Source organism: Orcinus orca, chromosome 1 (genome assembly GCF_937001465.1).
Source record: "Orcinus orca chromosome 1, mOrcOrc1.1, whole genome shotgun sequence".
In the NCBI taxonomy this organism is placed as follows: domain Eukaryota; kingdom Metazoa; phylum Chordata; class Mammalia; order Artiodactyla; family Delphinidae; genus Orcinus; species Orcinus orca.
The window spans coordinates 21,675,664-21,689,180 of NC_064559.1; the positions used below are offsets into that span (position 1 = coordinate 21,675,664).

At 33.0% G+C, this 13,517-nt stretch overlaps 1 protein-coding gene across 3 annotated transcripts in view; it reads right to left on the minus strand.

Annotated features, from left to right (window-relative positions):
- Positions 1-13,517, minus strand: part of BRINP3 (BMP/retinoic acid inducible neural specific 3) — a 417,297-nt gene that overhangs the window by 144,100 nt on the left and 259,680 nt on the right. For all 3 annotated transcript variants that reach the window (XM_004275847.3, XM_049708201.1, XM_004275848.1), the window contains exon 5: positions 6,107-6,212. In XM_004275847.3, the coding sequence (XP_004275895.1) occupies positions 6,107-6,212 (106 nt within the window). The remainder of the gene's footprint in view (positions 1-6,106; positions 6,213-13,517) is intronic.

A 13,517-nucleotide genomic window follows, 5' to 3' on the forward strand; every position in this document is an offset into this window, starting at 1 on the left:
TATTGTTATGTATTTATGCATATTTTAAAACCATCATTAGAAAATTATTGAAGTCTGTAAAATTGCAAATATTTATAATTCTTTTTAATATATACTGACTCCATGAACTGCTCAAGAATCCTGGAAACTGGGACTTCCCTGGTGGTCCAGTGGTAAAGAATCTGCCTTCCAATGCAAGGGACGCAGGTTTGATCCTTGGTCCGGGAACTAAGATCCCACATGCCGCGGGGCAACTAAGCCTGCGTGCCACAACTACTGAGTTTGCGGCCTCAACGAGAGAGCCCGTGTGCTGCAAACTACAGAGCCCATGAGCCCTGGAGCCTGCACACTGCACTAGAGAGAGAAAACCCTCACGCCACAACTAGAGAGAAGCCTGCGCACCACAGCGAAGAGCCAGCCCACAGTGAAAAGATCCCACACGCCTCAATGAAGACACCGCATGCCACAAATAAGACCCGAGCCACAACTAAGACCCGATGCAGCCAAAATAAATAAATTAATTAAATAAATTTAAAAAAAAAAGAATCCTGAAAATTATAGAGGTGTTTAATATCTCAGACTATCTGATTTTGTTTTTTAAACTGATTTGATTGGCATTTGACTTAATTGATCAGAATATTTGGTTATTTTTATATAATGTAGACAGAACCTAGCTTCCCATACTTTTGAAAAGAGATGTATGCATTTATTTTACACTACTTGATTTCAAATAGTTTTCAATATTTTCATATACCTTTAGCTCATGTTCTATCAGCTCACATCTACATAGATATCAAATACAAAGGGTTTGTGGCATCAGCAAAAGAGTTATGAAATATTGCTATAATGCTTATCTCATGCCACTAACAACACATAACTTTATATGAGTTTATTTTTCATACGATCACTTAGATTGACTACAGGGAAGCTATTAGACTGATTTAATTATTTCACAGTTTATTTCCTTGTCATATATTAAGACAGCCTTAGTGATACAGTTTATTTCTTTTCTACAAGCAAGTTTAGTAAATTTGCTAACTCTTAAGAAAATATAAAAAATGAAAGTAAGGCTATAAAATTAACATTTGGAGATCTCTACTAGTTTTACATTTTAGCATTTCTTGCTATGGAGAAAAATCTAATCAAAAGTGTAAATATTCAATGTAATAAAATAAACATAAAAGTGAGGGAAAACTTAGTCAATATCTAATTGCTATTTACTACAAAATTTGATTTTTACAACTTTTACATGTCTCCTTTCTAACAAAAACAAAAAACACAATTTTTTGATACAACCATCATCTATGAGATTAATTCAACTAAAATCGTGAATTAGCATTTAGGAAAAAATTCTACTTTGCAACTATCTTGACAATTATACCTATCTCATTCTTTCAGATTAGTTCTCCCATAGGTGGGTCAGGAAAAGTACTTTTAGCACTTATATATTTACTTTATTATTCATTTTAATTTTACCTCAAATAAATAACATTTATGGAATGCCTTCCATTTGGAAGAGACGTTCTAGGGAAAGTACAAATATGAAGATGACCGAAACATATCCCTGCCCTAAAGGTACCTGCAATACACTTAGGAAAAATAAAAGAAGTAATATAATATGTAATATTAGAAGTATGTAATAATATTATACAATAGTACTTAATAACTACTAGAGTTGGGTTACAGATATTTCACTAGGTATGATTAATTGTTCCATAAAAAAGGTAGACTGGAACAGTATTTGACACGTGGATATGCTTCAACATTAAGAGAGGTTTTTTTGTGGCATAGGATAATACATTAACAACATCACACACAAATGAACTGTGGAATATATTTTTTAAAATAGCAACTAGCAGTATTGTTTTAATACATATACAGTATAAGAATGCAATGAGTGAGTTGCTTAGAAAAATAAATCTAGAGTAATGTTATTGGGGTTCCCATAACAGGGTGAAGTATATGGAATTAATTCATTTGTATTTAAATGATGTTTAACAATGAAGGTACTCTGAGTGGTACATTATTTCGATATAGAAGATATAAAGAAAAAAGATCAGTTTAGACAGAAGACTAAAAAATATCTAAACTAAGGAAATGGTGATCAAAAGGTAGTTTAGGAGACAGGAGAAGAGGAGTTAGAATCTACTAGACACTACTTTATTTGATGTAAGGCAGGTGAAATATGTCAAATGACCTGAAGGAATAAAATGATAAAGCTAGAAATATTCTTAAATGATTAGTCCTGTGGGTCACCAAATTACTGTATAGTTGAGAAATATCTAGTGATTGCTTCTGACAATTCTGCCATTCAGTGTTAAAAACAAAGTCAGAGTCTCTGTTAATACGACTCAGGAGTCCAAATATACTTATTTTAATATTGCATGTTTTAACATCTCAGGTAACTGTAAGTCTATGGACCAGATATATGGAACCCGCTGATTATGTCAACCTTAATTTTATAAAAAAGCACCCCCAAAACAAAAAGAAATTCGAAGAATTTATGTTATATTTAAAATGTCATAAACAAAGTCATAATTGTCATAATTTTCAGTCTGTAAAAATGATAGTGCCTTTGCGGAAATAGAGAAGGCTGGAAAAGTAATTTGAGGAGGAATGATTGGTGGCAAGAAACGATGAGTTCAGTTTTAGACATGCAAGGATTTCTGCTGTATTATCTGTCTTATCTATCTATCTATCTTTATCTATCATCTATGTATTTATCTATCTCTAAAGAAAGGAAACTGACATTCTGTAAAACCCGCACTAAAGATAACAAAGATTTTTTGGAAAAGAGCTCTACAGACAGACCACTCAAAATTTTATAATTTTGTAACTAGACCACTAACGTAAACAATAACTGATACCTAGAGAGAAAACTTGAACTGCCTTGGTAGACAACTCAGAGGGACTGGGGGCTGTCCTATAGACCTTTTTTTTATTTTTTTATTTTTTTTTAGGTACAGAAACAATAGAGTACAAAATACTGATAAATGAATTGATAGAGCTAGACTTTATGGGTTTTTTTGCTAGAAATATAAATTAATATAAATTATTTCAATATAAATTATTTGCCTTCCTTTAAATTTTATATGTGTAAAGCTTTGAGAAAATTTGTTCCAACATATCAATAAACAATAGGAAAGAAAAAATATTTTTAAGCAATATCATCAGATTTTTATTACAAGCAAAAGATAATTGCATGGTGTCCCATCTTTAAAAGTTACATTAAATCTTCTTTTTGATAATAATGCCATCCTTTGCCAATTTTGATGAAATAAAACATTAGGAACTAACTGATCCGGAAAAGTATTTGTTACCTAGTCATATGGATCATTCACTTTCTGGGAATTTTCCTAAAAAGTTACTGCCAAGATTTTATAACTTTTAATTACTACTGTTACCCTTTCACTCAAATGTACCTTGCTTGATATGTTAAATTCATAAGGGGTTGAGGAAATTGGAATATCGTTAATTTCAATATGTATTTGCTCACACTTCTTATGAATTACTTTTTGTCATATGTTTTAAATATATTTTATTAACAATTTGGAGTTGTAGATATGGATATTTCAGTTTTGTTTTTTTTTTAATGTCTGTTCTGTACCCTAATTGGCAAAGCCAGACAGACAAGCAGGTAAATCCAGCTTACTCACTGCCAGAAAACATTTCATTTCATTTGTTTTCAGTCAAAATCAGTGTGTTAATGTGTAATGCATCTCTCTGACATCTCATTTATGAATGTCAATTCCAATGTTAAGTCATGGAATTCTTTCTGAATTTGTTGCCTAATGCTGTTGCTTCAATAATTCTTACTGATGTTTTCCTTGCTCTGATAAAATTCTACTTCAGGAGTAATTCTTCTTCTTCTACTAGAGTAGAGTTTTGGAAGAAGAAGGTCAATACTGAAAAACTCTTATAATTCTAGATTCCTCTCAATAATAGAGCTGAATTCAGAAGATCTCCAAATGGGTCAAACACTGATTCTAATGCTTCACCTTGTGCTTACAAACAAAACAGGAGACACTAACTCTCTCTTTCTCTCTGTGTGTGTGTGTGTGTGTGTGTGTGTGTGTGTATATATATATATATATATATAAAATATATATAATATATATACACATATATATACACATATATATATGTATATATATATACGCACACACACACAATATGTCATCTATGTCTATATCCATCTATCCATAAAACCAACCAACTTACTATATAACTATATAACTAACTATGAAAGACACAAAGACCTCTGGTGGTACCTTAATAAAAGATTCTTCAGAGACACAAGTTTTTCCAATTGCCACATATAGTGATCCAGAGTTTTTATACCCTTTAAAGAAATGTACATTGGTAAGTTTATTCCAGAATTTGTGAGCGCTTTGCATTCTTTTTCAAAGTGGAGAAAAGCTACTTTTAAAGGTAGATTGAAAGGTGAATCAACCTGATACTTGTACTGTAAGTACAGATGAAATTTAAGAAAGAGTACAAGGGGAATTGAGGGTCTCAATATTGATTTCCTAATGTTATGTTTGGAAGGATCTTTGTTCATTGGGGTACAAATATAGTTGCAATAGACAACTGAAAATATAGGCCTAGCCGATAAAAAAGGTGAAAGAGATGCAGATTTCTGCCTTACAAAAATTGAGGAGAGTAGAAATAGTAGTTATATAAGGAGTATTGATTCATTTATTCCTTGTGTTAATTTTTCTTCAAAGAAGATTGGAGAATGAAGTTTTGTGTTTATAATATAATATTTTTAAAACTGAACACAGTGATTCACAAAGAGTAAAAATCAATAAATAGTGTTAATAAATAAAATTTAATAATAAATTAATTGAAATAAACATATTTGATATAAACATTCTTTGTCTTTTTCTATTAAAGTTAATACTCTGATGGAAAGTTAATACACACATTTAAAAAGGAGTGACTAGTAGAGAATTACAAGTAATATTGATAGATTGGGTTTCTATTTAAATTAGAGAAAATATTTCAATAACTGTAAATCTAAAATTGACAGTGATAAATTGGATAGCATTTAAAGTTTAAAAATGTTAAGTGCTTTCTTTGTGATTTTTATACAATTTAAAATGAATGAAATTCATTTATTATTTAGGGTAAATTTAAATAGTCTGATGCCATTACATTTTTTAGATGGAAAAGTTGAGGAAAAATGGCATATTTCTGAAACTTTTAAGCATTTTTATGTAAAACTGAATAACGTAAATACAGATCTAACCTCTGCAATTAAAAAAGGTAGACTAGAAAGAACAACTCAGAACTACCCCTTTGATCAGTCAACTTAATTTAGATGATCTGTCATCACAAAGACATCACTGAACTTATTCAACTAGTACGTGTTTAAACATGTGGATTCATAACCTTTCCCTGCCTGTATGAATGAGTGATATACACATCCTTATAACCAGTTAGGATAATATGTATTTGTTAAAATTATTTTAAAAAGTCCTCTATTGAATTATCTCACAAAATACAGTAACAGAAAGAAGATGATAAATTACCTTTATCACATAATGTATCTCTATAAATGAAATAATGCAAGTATAAGTATTTTGTTAATATATTCTTAAGTATATTTCTGTTTGTCAGAAGAGAAATGAAGCCTTAATTATCATATTAGGTTATATTTAAAATGTCAAACGTTCACATCACCGTATGCATAAATATGGTTATGATTTTTATCAGAATCTATAAGGAAGAAGTCAAAGCTCGGGAGACCTATGGAAAAACTGCTACTTACTGAGACAATGATTACTGTATGGAAGAAAAATATTATCACAATACATTTTCAATTGTTATTGATTACTTAATTTAAGAAGTAAAGTGAATTTTGACATTCCCTTCATCTGGTCTAGAATGTTCATATCAGTTAAAAATTAGGAGAGTAGCCTTTTATGAGAACTCTAAAAGCCTAGTACTGCACATACAGCTTGAAAGAAAGAAACAAAGAAAGAAACAACCAAACAAACAAAGAGAGAGAGGGAGGGAGGGAGGGAGGGAGGGAGGAAGAAGGAAGGAAGAGAGAAGAAAGAAATCACAACTGGATAACTGTCATGCAGGCTCATAGAGAATTAATGAAATTTCACCTACATACCTTGCAACTGAATCTTATTCTCAGGACTCTGAACCAGAACAGAACTGACAGAATCTAGGTTGTCATAGTTACTGCAGCCAAGAGGACCCGTCCGTGTTTCTGTTACCTAAAGAACAAAACATCAACTTTATTTTATATACCAGACTTTACCGTGTTCTTTCCATTCAATGTAGTTGTCACACACTGATAATATACATCTGACAGTAAACATGACTAAAAGGTCTAGGATCTGATACACACCAACAGTACACCTAAGCACAGAGAAGACAAATGACGCCCTTTATCTTCAATTCCATTTCCTTCTCTTTGGCCAGTCATCCATCTTCAGAGAAAATAATGGAAGCCCTCTTTGGTCAACAACATCCTTCATATAAGCTCACTGATTTTACCCAAGATAAGACAGAGCATGCTTTTAGGTAGAGAGCAAGTTTGACTCATATGAGAATTATTTTTTGTTGGTTTATCTTTCCTCAATAAATCAAAACCATTTACCAGGCTACGGTCTAAAGACTGATATTATTATTGTATTCTTCTACTTAAAAACCTATAATTTCCCATTCTTTTATGGTGGTATCAATGTCTAAACTCTTCTGCTTGGCTTCCATCTGCCCCACTTCTCCCAGCAGGCAGGCGATCTTGCTGTCCAGTTGGACTTTGTTAATTCTATGCCTTTGCTTATATAACATACTTCACCTTATCCCACCTTTCTCCTTTTGGACTAATTGGTTTTCTCTATCCTCAAGATCAACGTCATGTTCAAACACCCACACAAAGTAGTCCCTAATGATTCCCACTTGCATTACTTCACCATTTCTATAAAGTTATGGTTTGCAGGGCCCAACCTTAGCACTTAATTATGGAATCACATATTGAAGAGTAATTTTTTTCCCATGGGTGTCTTGGATGGATGGTGTCAGGAGATGAGGAGGCATTTAATCAATTATGTCAGACTGGAAATTTGTCCTGAGGATATTTTTTTTTAAAACCAAACATTTTAAAGCAGAGGAGTATTGGAATCATTTTTGTGTTTTAAAAAGATATTCACAACAACCAGAATGGTTTGCAAAACATCATTCAGCTCATTTTATTTCGCAGTTCACAGCCACATAATGGCTTCCCATCTAGCTCAGGGTAAAAGCCAGAGCCCTTTTCCATGGCTAAAAAGATGCCCTATTTTCCAGCTGCCTGTTACCTCTCTGAACTCATCTCTCTTCCACTTTTCCTCATTTACTCCTCTCCAAGAACACTGGCTTCTTTGCTGTTCCCCAAACACATGCTAGGTATCCTCCTGCTTCATGATTTTTGACTTGCTGTTCCCGAACCTGGAATGTTCTTCCTCGAAATATTTCTAAGCTCACTCGTTCACTTTCTTCAAGTTTTTGTTCAAATGTCTCTCTCTCTGGACTTCTTGGACTAACCTATTTTAAATGAATATACCTTCCCATATTTCCCTCTTCCAACCATTATTTCCTTTGCTCCTTACATTGTTCTATCTTTTCCACAGAGGTTTTCAGCTTCTAACATGCTGTATAATTTACTCACTTAACATGATTATGGTCAACACCTCTTATTAGAATGCAAGTTCCACAAGTGCAGAGAATATTGCCTATTTGTTTACTGAAGTATTCACAGAACATATTATGTTCTGGTATAAGCTCATAGGTATTAATATTAAAACAAAGAGAAGCGGAGAGTGTGAGGGGAAAACCAAACCAAGGAAGATGTTAAGGCCTTTATCAAGATGATGAAGGTCTGAATGGAGCAGTGGCAATATGATTTCTCTGAAGAAGATGGATTTTGAAAAACAATTAGAATAGGCAAGATTATGAAACATTGAAAATGTACATGATGGGAGGAGGGAAACACAACAGAAGTTTCTAGCATATGTGATAACATTAAGATATGAGGCAAAGAAGCTCCACTGTGAAGAGAATGTAAGGAAGCCTGGTTTTGATTATTTTGACTCTGAGTTGAATAACACTCTTAGTTGGAAATATCCAGTAGAAGAAGTGACAATGTAGATATATTTCTTAGAAGTTACGTCGAAGATGGGATTACTATTTTAGGAATCAAAAACTTATAGGTGATAGTCAAAGATAGGGCGATGGACACTTTAGCTCAGGTGCATGGAAGGAATGCATAATTGTATCATGACAACTCTACCACATTTTCTAAACAACGAGTCTGTTAGAATAACCGAGATTGGCTATGAGCACACAGCAACAATTGGGAATGTGATTTACTCTTTCTCTAATACCACACTGACTGTGTAGTCCTCTACTGCTGTTCTCCAGTGGTGACACAGAATATCCCTTATTTTGTTCAGGAAAATAATTTCTGATGTTGATATGTGTCACATACATGCATGTGCATGTATGCGTGTATACGGTTAATATTAAATATAAATGATTAATCACAAATGAGTAAAAGGAAGATTAAGGTACCAAAGGAAATATTTAGAATTTAAGATCATTTAAATCTTCATCTTGTCCTATCAAGTAGCTTAACTATTTTCCCCCAACACACACAAATGTATACACACCACATTAATATAAAGAAATTCCAATGTTTGTCATTTTTAAGGAAGTTTTCTAAATAAAAGTGGCTTAAAGCACATACTCATTGACATAAGAGATCTTAGAAATTGGTATGCAAACTCCTGAACACTTAACCGTTGAAAGAGGATAAATAGTATTATTTTATCTCATTACAGACAGTCCCTTATATTCAGTTACTGTGTTCTTGAGAATAAATTCAGGAGATGTAAATAACAGTCTTATAAACTTAGAGGTTTGAATATCTCTATCTACCTCTATAACTATAGATCATTTTATTCCCTTACCTTTCACAGCATACAATAATAAAATATAGTATATCCTACTGATGACTTAATTTTGTTCTTTACCATTCACAGCTGACTTCACTGATCATTGTCTGATTTAATATAAAAATTCACAAACTCTAGCACATTCAATGATGCAAATCCATTTTTCCAATTGTATTATATTTTAAGAACCTTACATGTCAGCATTAATAAATGTGCCAATACTTATTTTATATGTTCAATACTAGTGAAAGGAATAAAAATGAAAAGAAAGTAATAAAAACTAGCTTATTGTACAAACAGTTCTATAGAGATGTTAACTCTACCAAAAAATGAATTGTGTAGTTGTGCCACAAAGAGCTTGAACTTTTGTTCATCAGCTGACAGATGAACATCTGATTTTGGAGTCTCCATATATAATGTAACAAAGGAAGAGTTATTCAATAGCTAAACTTAAAAATGATTAAGGGCTTCCCTGGTGGTGCAGTGGTTGGGAATCCGCCTGCCAATGCAGGGGCACAGGTTCAAGCCCTGGTCCGGGAAGATCCCACATGCCATGGAGCAGCTAAGCCCATGAGCCACAACTACTGAGCCTGCGCTCTAGAGCCCACGAGCCACAACTACTGAAGCCCGCGTGCCTAGAACCCGTGCTCCGCAACAATAGAAGCCACCGCAATGAGAAGCCCGCCACGGCAACGAAGAGTAGCCCCGGCTTGCCACAACTACAGAAAGCCTGCATGCAGCAAGCAAGACCCAATGCAGCCAAAAATAATAAATAAATGTTAATTAATTGATTAATTAACTTAAAAAATAACTCTAAAAAAATGATTAAGACTGACAATAACCCAGTACTGATAGCATTCAGTGTTTTGATAAATGACATACAGAATGAGAAAAAACATTTTTTTTCACTTATCTGTTGGTGAGAAGATGTTGAAACAGGGAACACTGTTTTTAGGATACAAAAATGATGTCCTTTTTGAGGTGTTACATTGATTTGTGGTTTTATCTGAATATTATGAGGAAAATTAATGTTCTTGAGGGGCTGGGAAATTGAAAAGCGGAGTGGAATGTACAGAAATGGAAGACATGGCTAGGCCAGCTGTGGAATGTAAATTCAAAACTTTTCAAAATGTATTTAGCACAAATTTGTCTTCAAAATGTAACAAATGTGCTCTTCTCTAATTGACCACTTATGTGAACTGTGTTTAAATATATTGTTAAAATTCAGAAAGGATATTAAAAGTATAGTAAATGGAAAAAAATGCCCATGTTTTCATTTCAACTTTTCCTATATTGTTTCTATTTCATTTCATTAAACTGATGCCTATTATTTTCACAGTTGGAGAATTTTACAGAGAGTAAAAGAAAATAAATAATCTTCCTAATTCAAAGAGACGACTTGGAAGTAATTATGTAAACAATAATATAAATTCAACTTTATTTAAGTTAAAATAAAGTAGTATAGATAATTCAGTTGGAAATAAAAAGTCTTTGTTATTTTTGATCAAATTTTCTGAGTCTTACACATTCTTAAGATAATATCATGCCACAACAATGCATTGGAGTTATAAAATTAATTCAGCAAGAATTAGTTGAAGAAAAACTATCTCAAGCAAAAAAATAAACTATCTCAAGGAAAAAAAAAGAAAAAAGTTAAAACAATGAAAAAAAAGTGGGACAAAAAAAGAGTAAACAAACAAAAACACATCACATTCCTAAAGGAAAACAGAACTACTAGTACTATAGTACTATTAGAGAGTCCATTGTCTTAAAATTAACACATTATATATACTTAAAGTATTTCCAGTCAAAATCATAACCATGTTATATAATTTGAAGAAAATAGACTTAAATGAGAATGCTCAGGTCACCATCATAACTCCACTGCTTACTAGAGAGGAACCGATCTAAGATTCAAGTTTCTGTCTGGTGAAATGGGTAAAATTTTCTTACAGTGTAAAGAGGTTGTGAAGAAAAATGAGATAATCCATGATATGTGCTTATCATGGGCCTGGACCACAGTAATGATTTCATAGTAAATGTAAAATGTGTGTAAATGTTTACTATTAAAAGGCAGAGGCACAATAACTCTATGGTAAACTTACTGGAATCATTCATAGCCCACCTCTCAATTAAGGCTGTAAAATCCTATTATTTTTTCCGACATCAGTGCTGCATGTTAACATTTTTCTCTGTAGACAGAGAAAGGGTGCCTGTGTTTTAGAACATCCTAAATCAAACTAACCCTTAAATGAGGCTATGCACAAATTTTGTATGTCACATCGATAAGCAAATCAAGTACAATATAGTAAGAATAATCCACAACAAGACTAAATCAGAAATATTGGTATAGAAAAAACAACGGGTAGTTCAACTGCATAGAACAGAAAAGAACATGAACGGAAAAGAACAACAGCAACTACACTGAAAATAGAAAAAGTTTCCTTATCTCTAGTGTAAGAGACAATCAAGGAGTCTCTCAAAAAAGTATGCTTGTATGAGAAAATCTTTATCCACACTGAATGAAGAAAGTGAAAGAAAATGTATACGCACTTTGTAAAATTATACATACACGCATATTATAAATAGCTCTGTGAACCTCCTATTGCTCTAAGCTTTTTTCAAAATGAAACAGTTTTAGTTCACCATTTTAACTGAACTGATTATTGTTTATCAACAACATAATAAAATGCATGATTGTATGAACAGTGTATCTCTTATTGCAAATCTGCAAATACACATTTTTTAAAGTTTATAATGTTCCTAGAAATTTTATCTGAAATCAAGAGGGAGAAATATTTTTACCTCCTAAACTCAAAAAAAGACAGGAATGTGTCTATTCTCTATTACAATGACTTGTTATCTATAAACTGTTTATTGATCATATGATAATACATATGGAATAGCAGGATTATCGTTTGTTCCAAAATGTCATTTTTAATGACAAAATTAATAAATGTGCATGTTGGAAATTCAAGCAATGAAATAAATTGAAAAGCCCAGAGGAACAACTACTTTCCCCTGATTATATATTTGTCCTCATCTTTTTATCAGACTTGAAAATGGTTAAAATTAGGAGCAACTGCTATTCATGGCCATCGTTTATTCACAGCACCAAATTTTCATGTGCTTACATTTTTACAGCCATTTTCTCCTTAAAAAATATTGCATTTAATTTGTTTCAAAATTATATTAGAGTATATTGAAACAGTTTTTGAATAATTTCATATCACCATTGATTATGTATATGAAACAATAGAATATTGCTAAGTACAATCTGGCTCATTTACAAAGAGTTATGTGCAGAGAGAGGATCTAGTGTCTCCCTTGTGGATTTGATTATCTCTTCTAGAGACCTACATCTTAGCTAGATAATACAAAAGAAATGCTAATATTTAAGATAGGATCTTGCCTATCCCATATTATAGTAAGAGAAATGCATTTACACAGGGGGCTGGGGTAGAAGGAGCAGTGAAATTGGTTACTGGTACCTACATCTGGATGAACTGCAGTATCAGATACTGTGGACCACATTCCTTTTTTTTAGTGTGGACCACATTCTTCCATATTTCATTCAAAAATGCCATACAGGGCTTCCCTGGTGGCGCAGTGGTTGAGAGTCCGCCTGCCGATGCAGGGGACACGGGTTCGTGCCCCGGTCCGGGAGGATCCCACATGCCGCGGAGCGGCTGGGCCTGAGCGTCTGGAGCCTGCGCATCCGGAGCCTGTGCTCCGCAACAGGAGAGGCCACAACAGTGAGAGGCCCGCGTACCGCAAAAAAAAAAAAAAAAAAAAAAAGCCATACAATATATATAGTACACTTCAAATGCCACTTCTTCCAGAAATAATCTTTTTAATCTTTAATCACCTAACACACTTAAAAATTTTTTTTGTTAAGAATAAATTAGAGGACATCAACCATATTTGTCTCATATTGAACTTTCAATGTCTTAACAAGTTTTCTCACTTAATATAAGAACTGGTAATTTTTTTCAAATAAAAATAAAGATATATTATTGTATAAATTTTTCCTCAAAAGTTATTCATTTTACTATCTCTTTCTTTATTAAAAAACATCAGTTAGCATCATTGAAATCTAATAAGTGACTCATATCCAGAATATATGAAGAAATCTATAGGACTTCTGGTTTCCAGTTCTGCATATATGGAGGTTGGAAGTCACTACTCCCTCCTAACAACAAGTCAAACCCTAACAATAATAAAAACAGACTGAACAATCAACAACTCTTCTTGGACCCATCAGAGAAGGAAGCAAACTGCTACCCACAAGATTGGAAAGACAGGGAATACAGGGAGTCACAGCTCAGAGCAGAAACTTGAGAGTTGAAACAAGTATGGAAATCAGTGTTAAGGTAAGAAAAACTGAACTTCCACTGACAAATGGCTACAGAGTAAGTGTGTGGAAAAGTCTGGGAGTTAAAAACTCCAGAGGGACCCAGTCATAAAAAGAGTCCTCATCATATTTTGAGATTTACCTCCAGGGGCTCAATCAGGTTCCTACAGTAAATATTAAAGAAAAGTCCCCTCTTGCTTCCCACAGTGCTTCCCACAGTATTTTGAAAT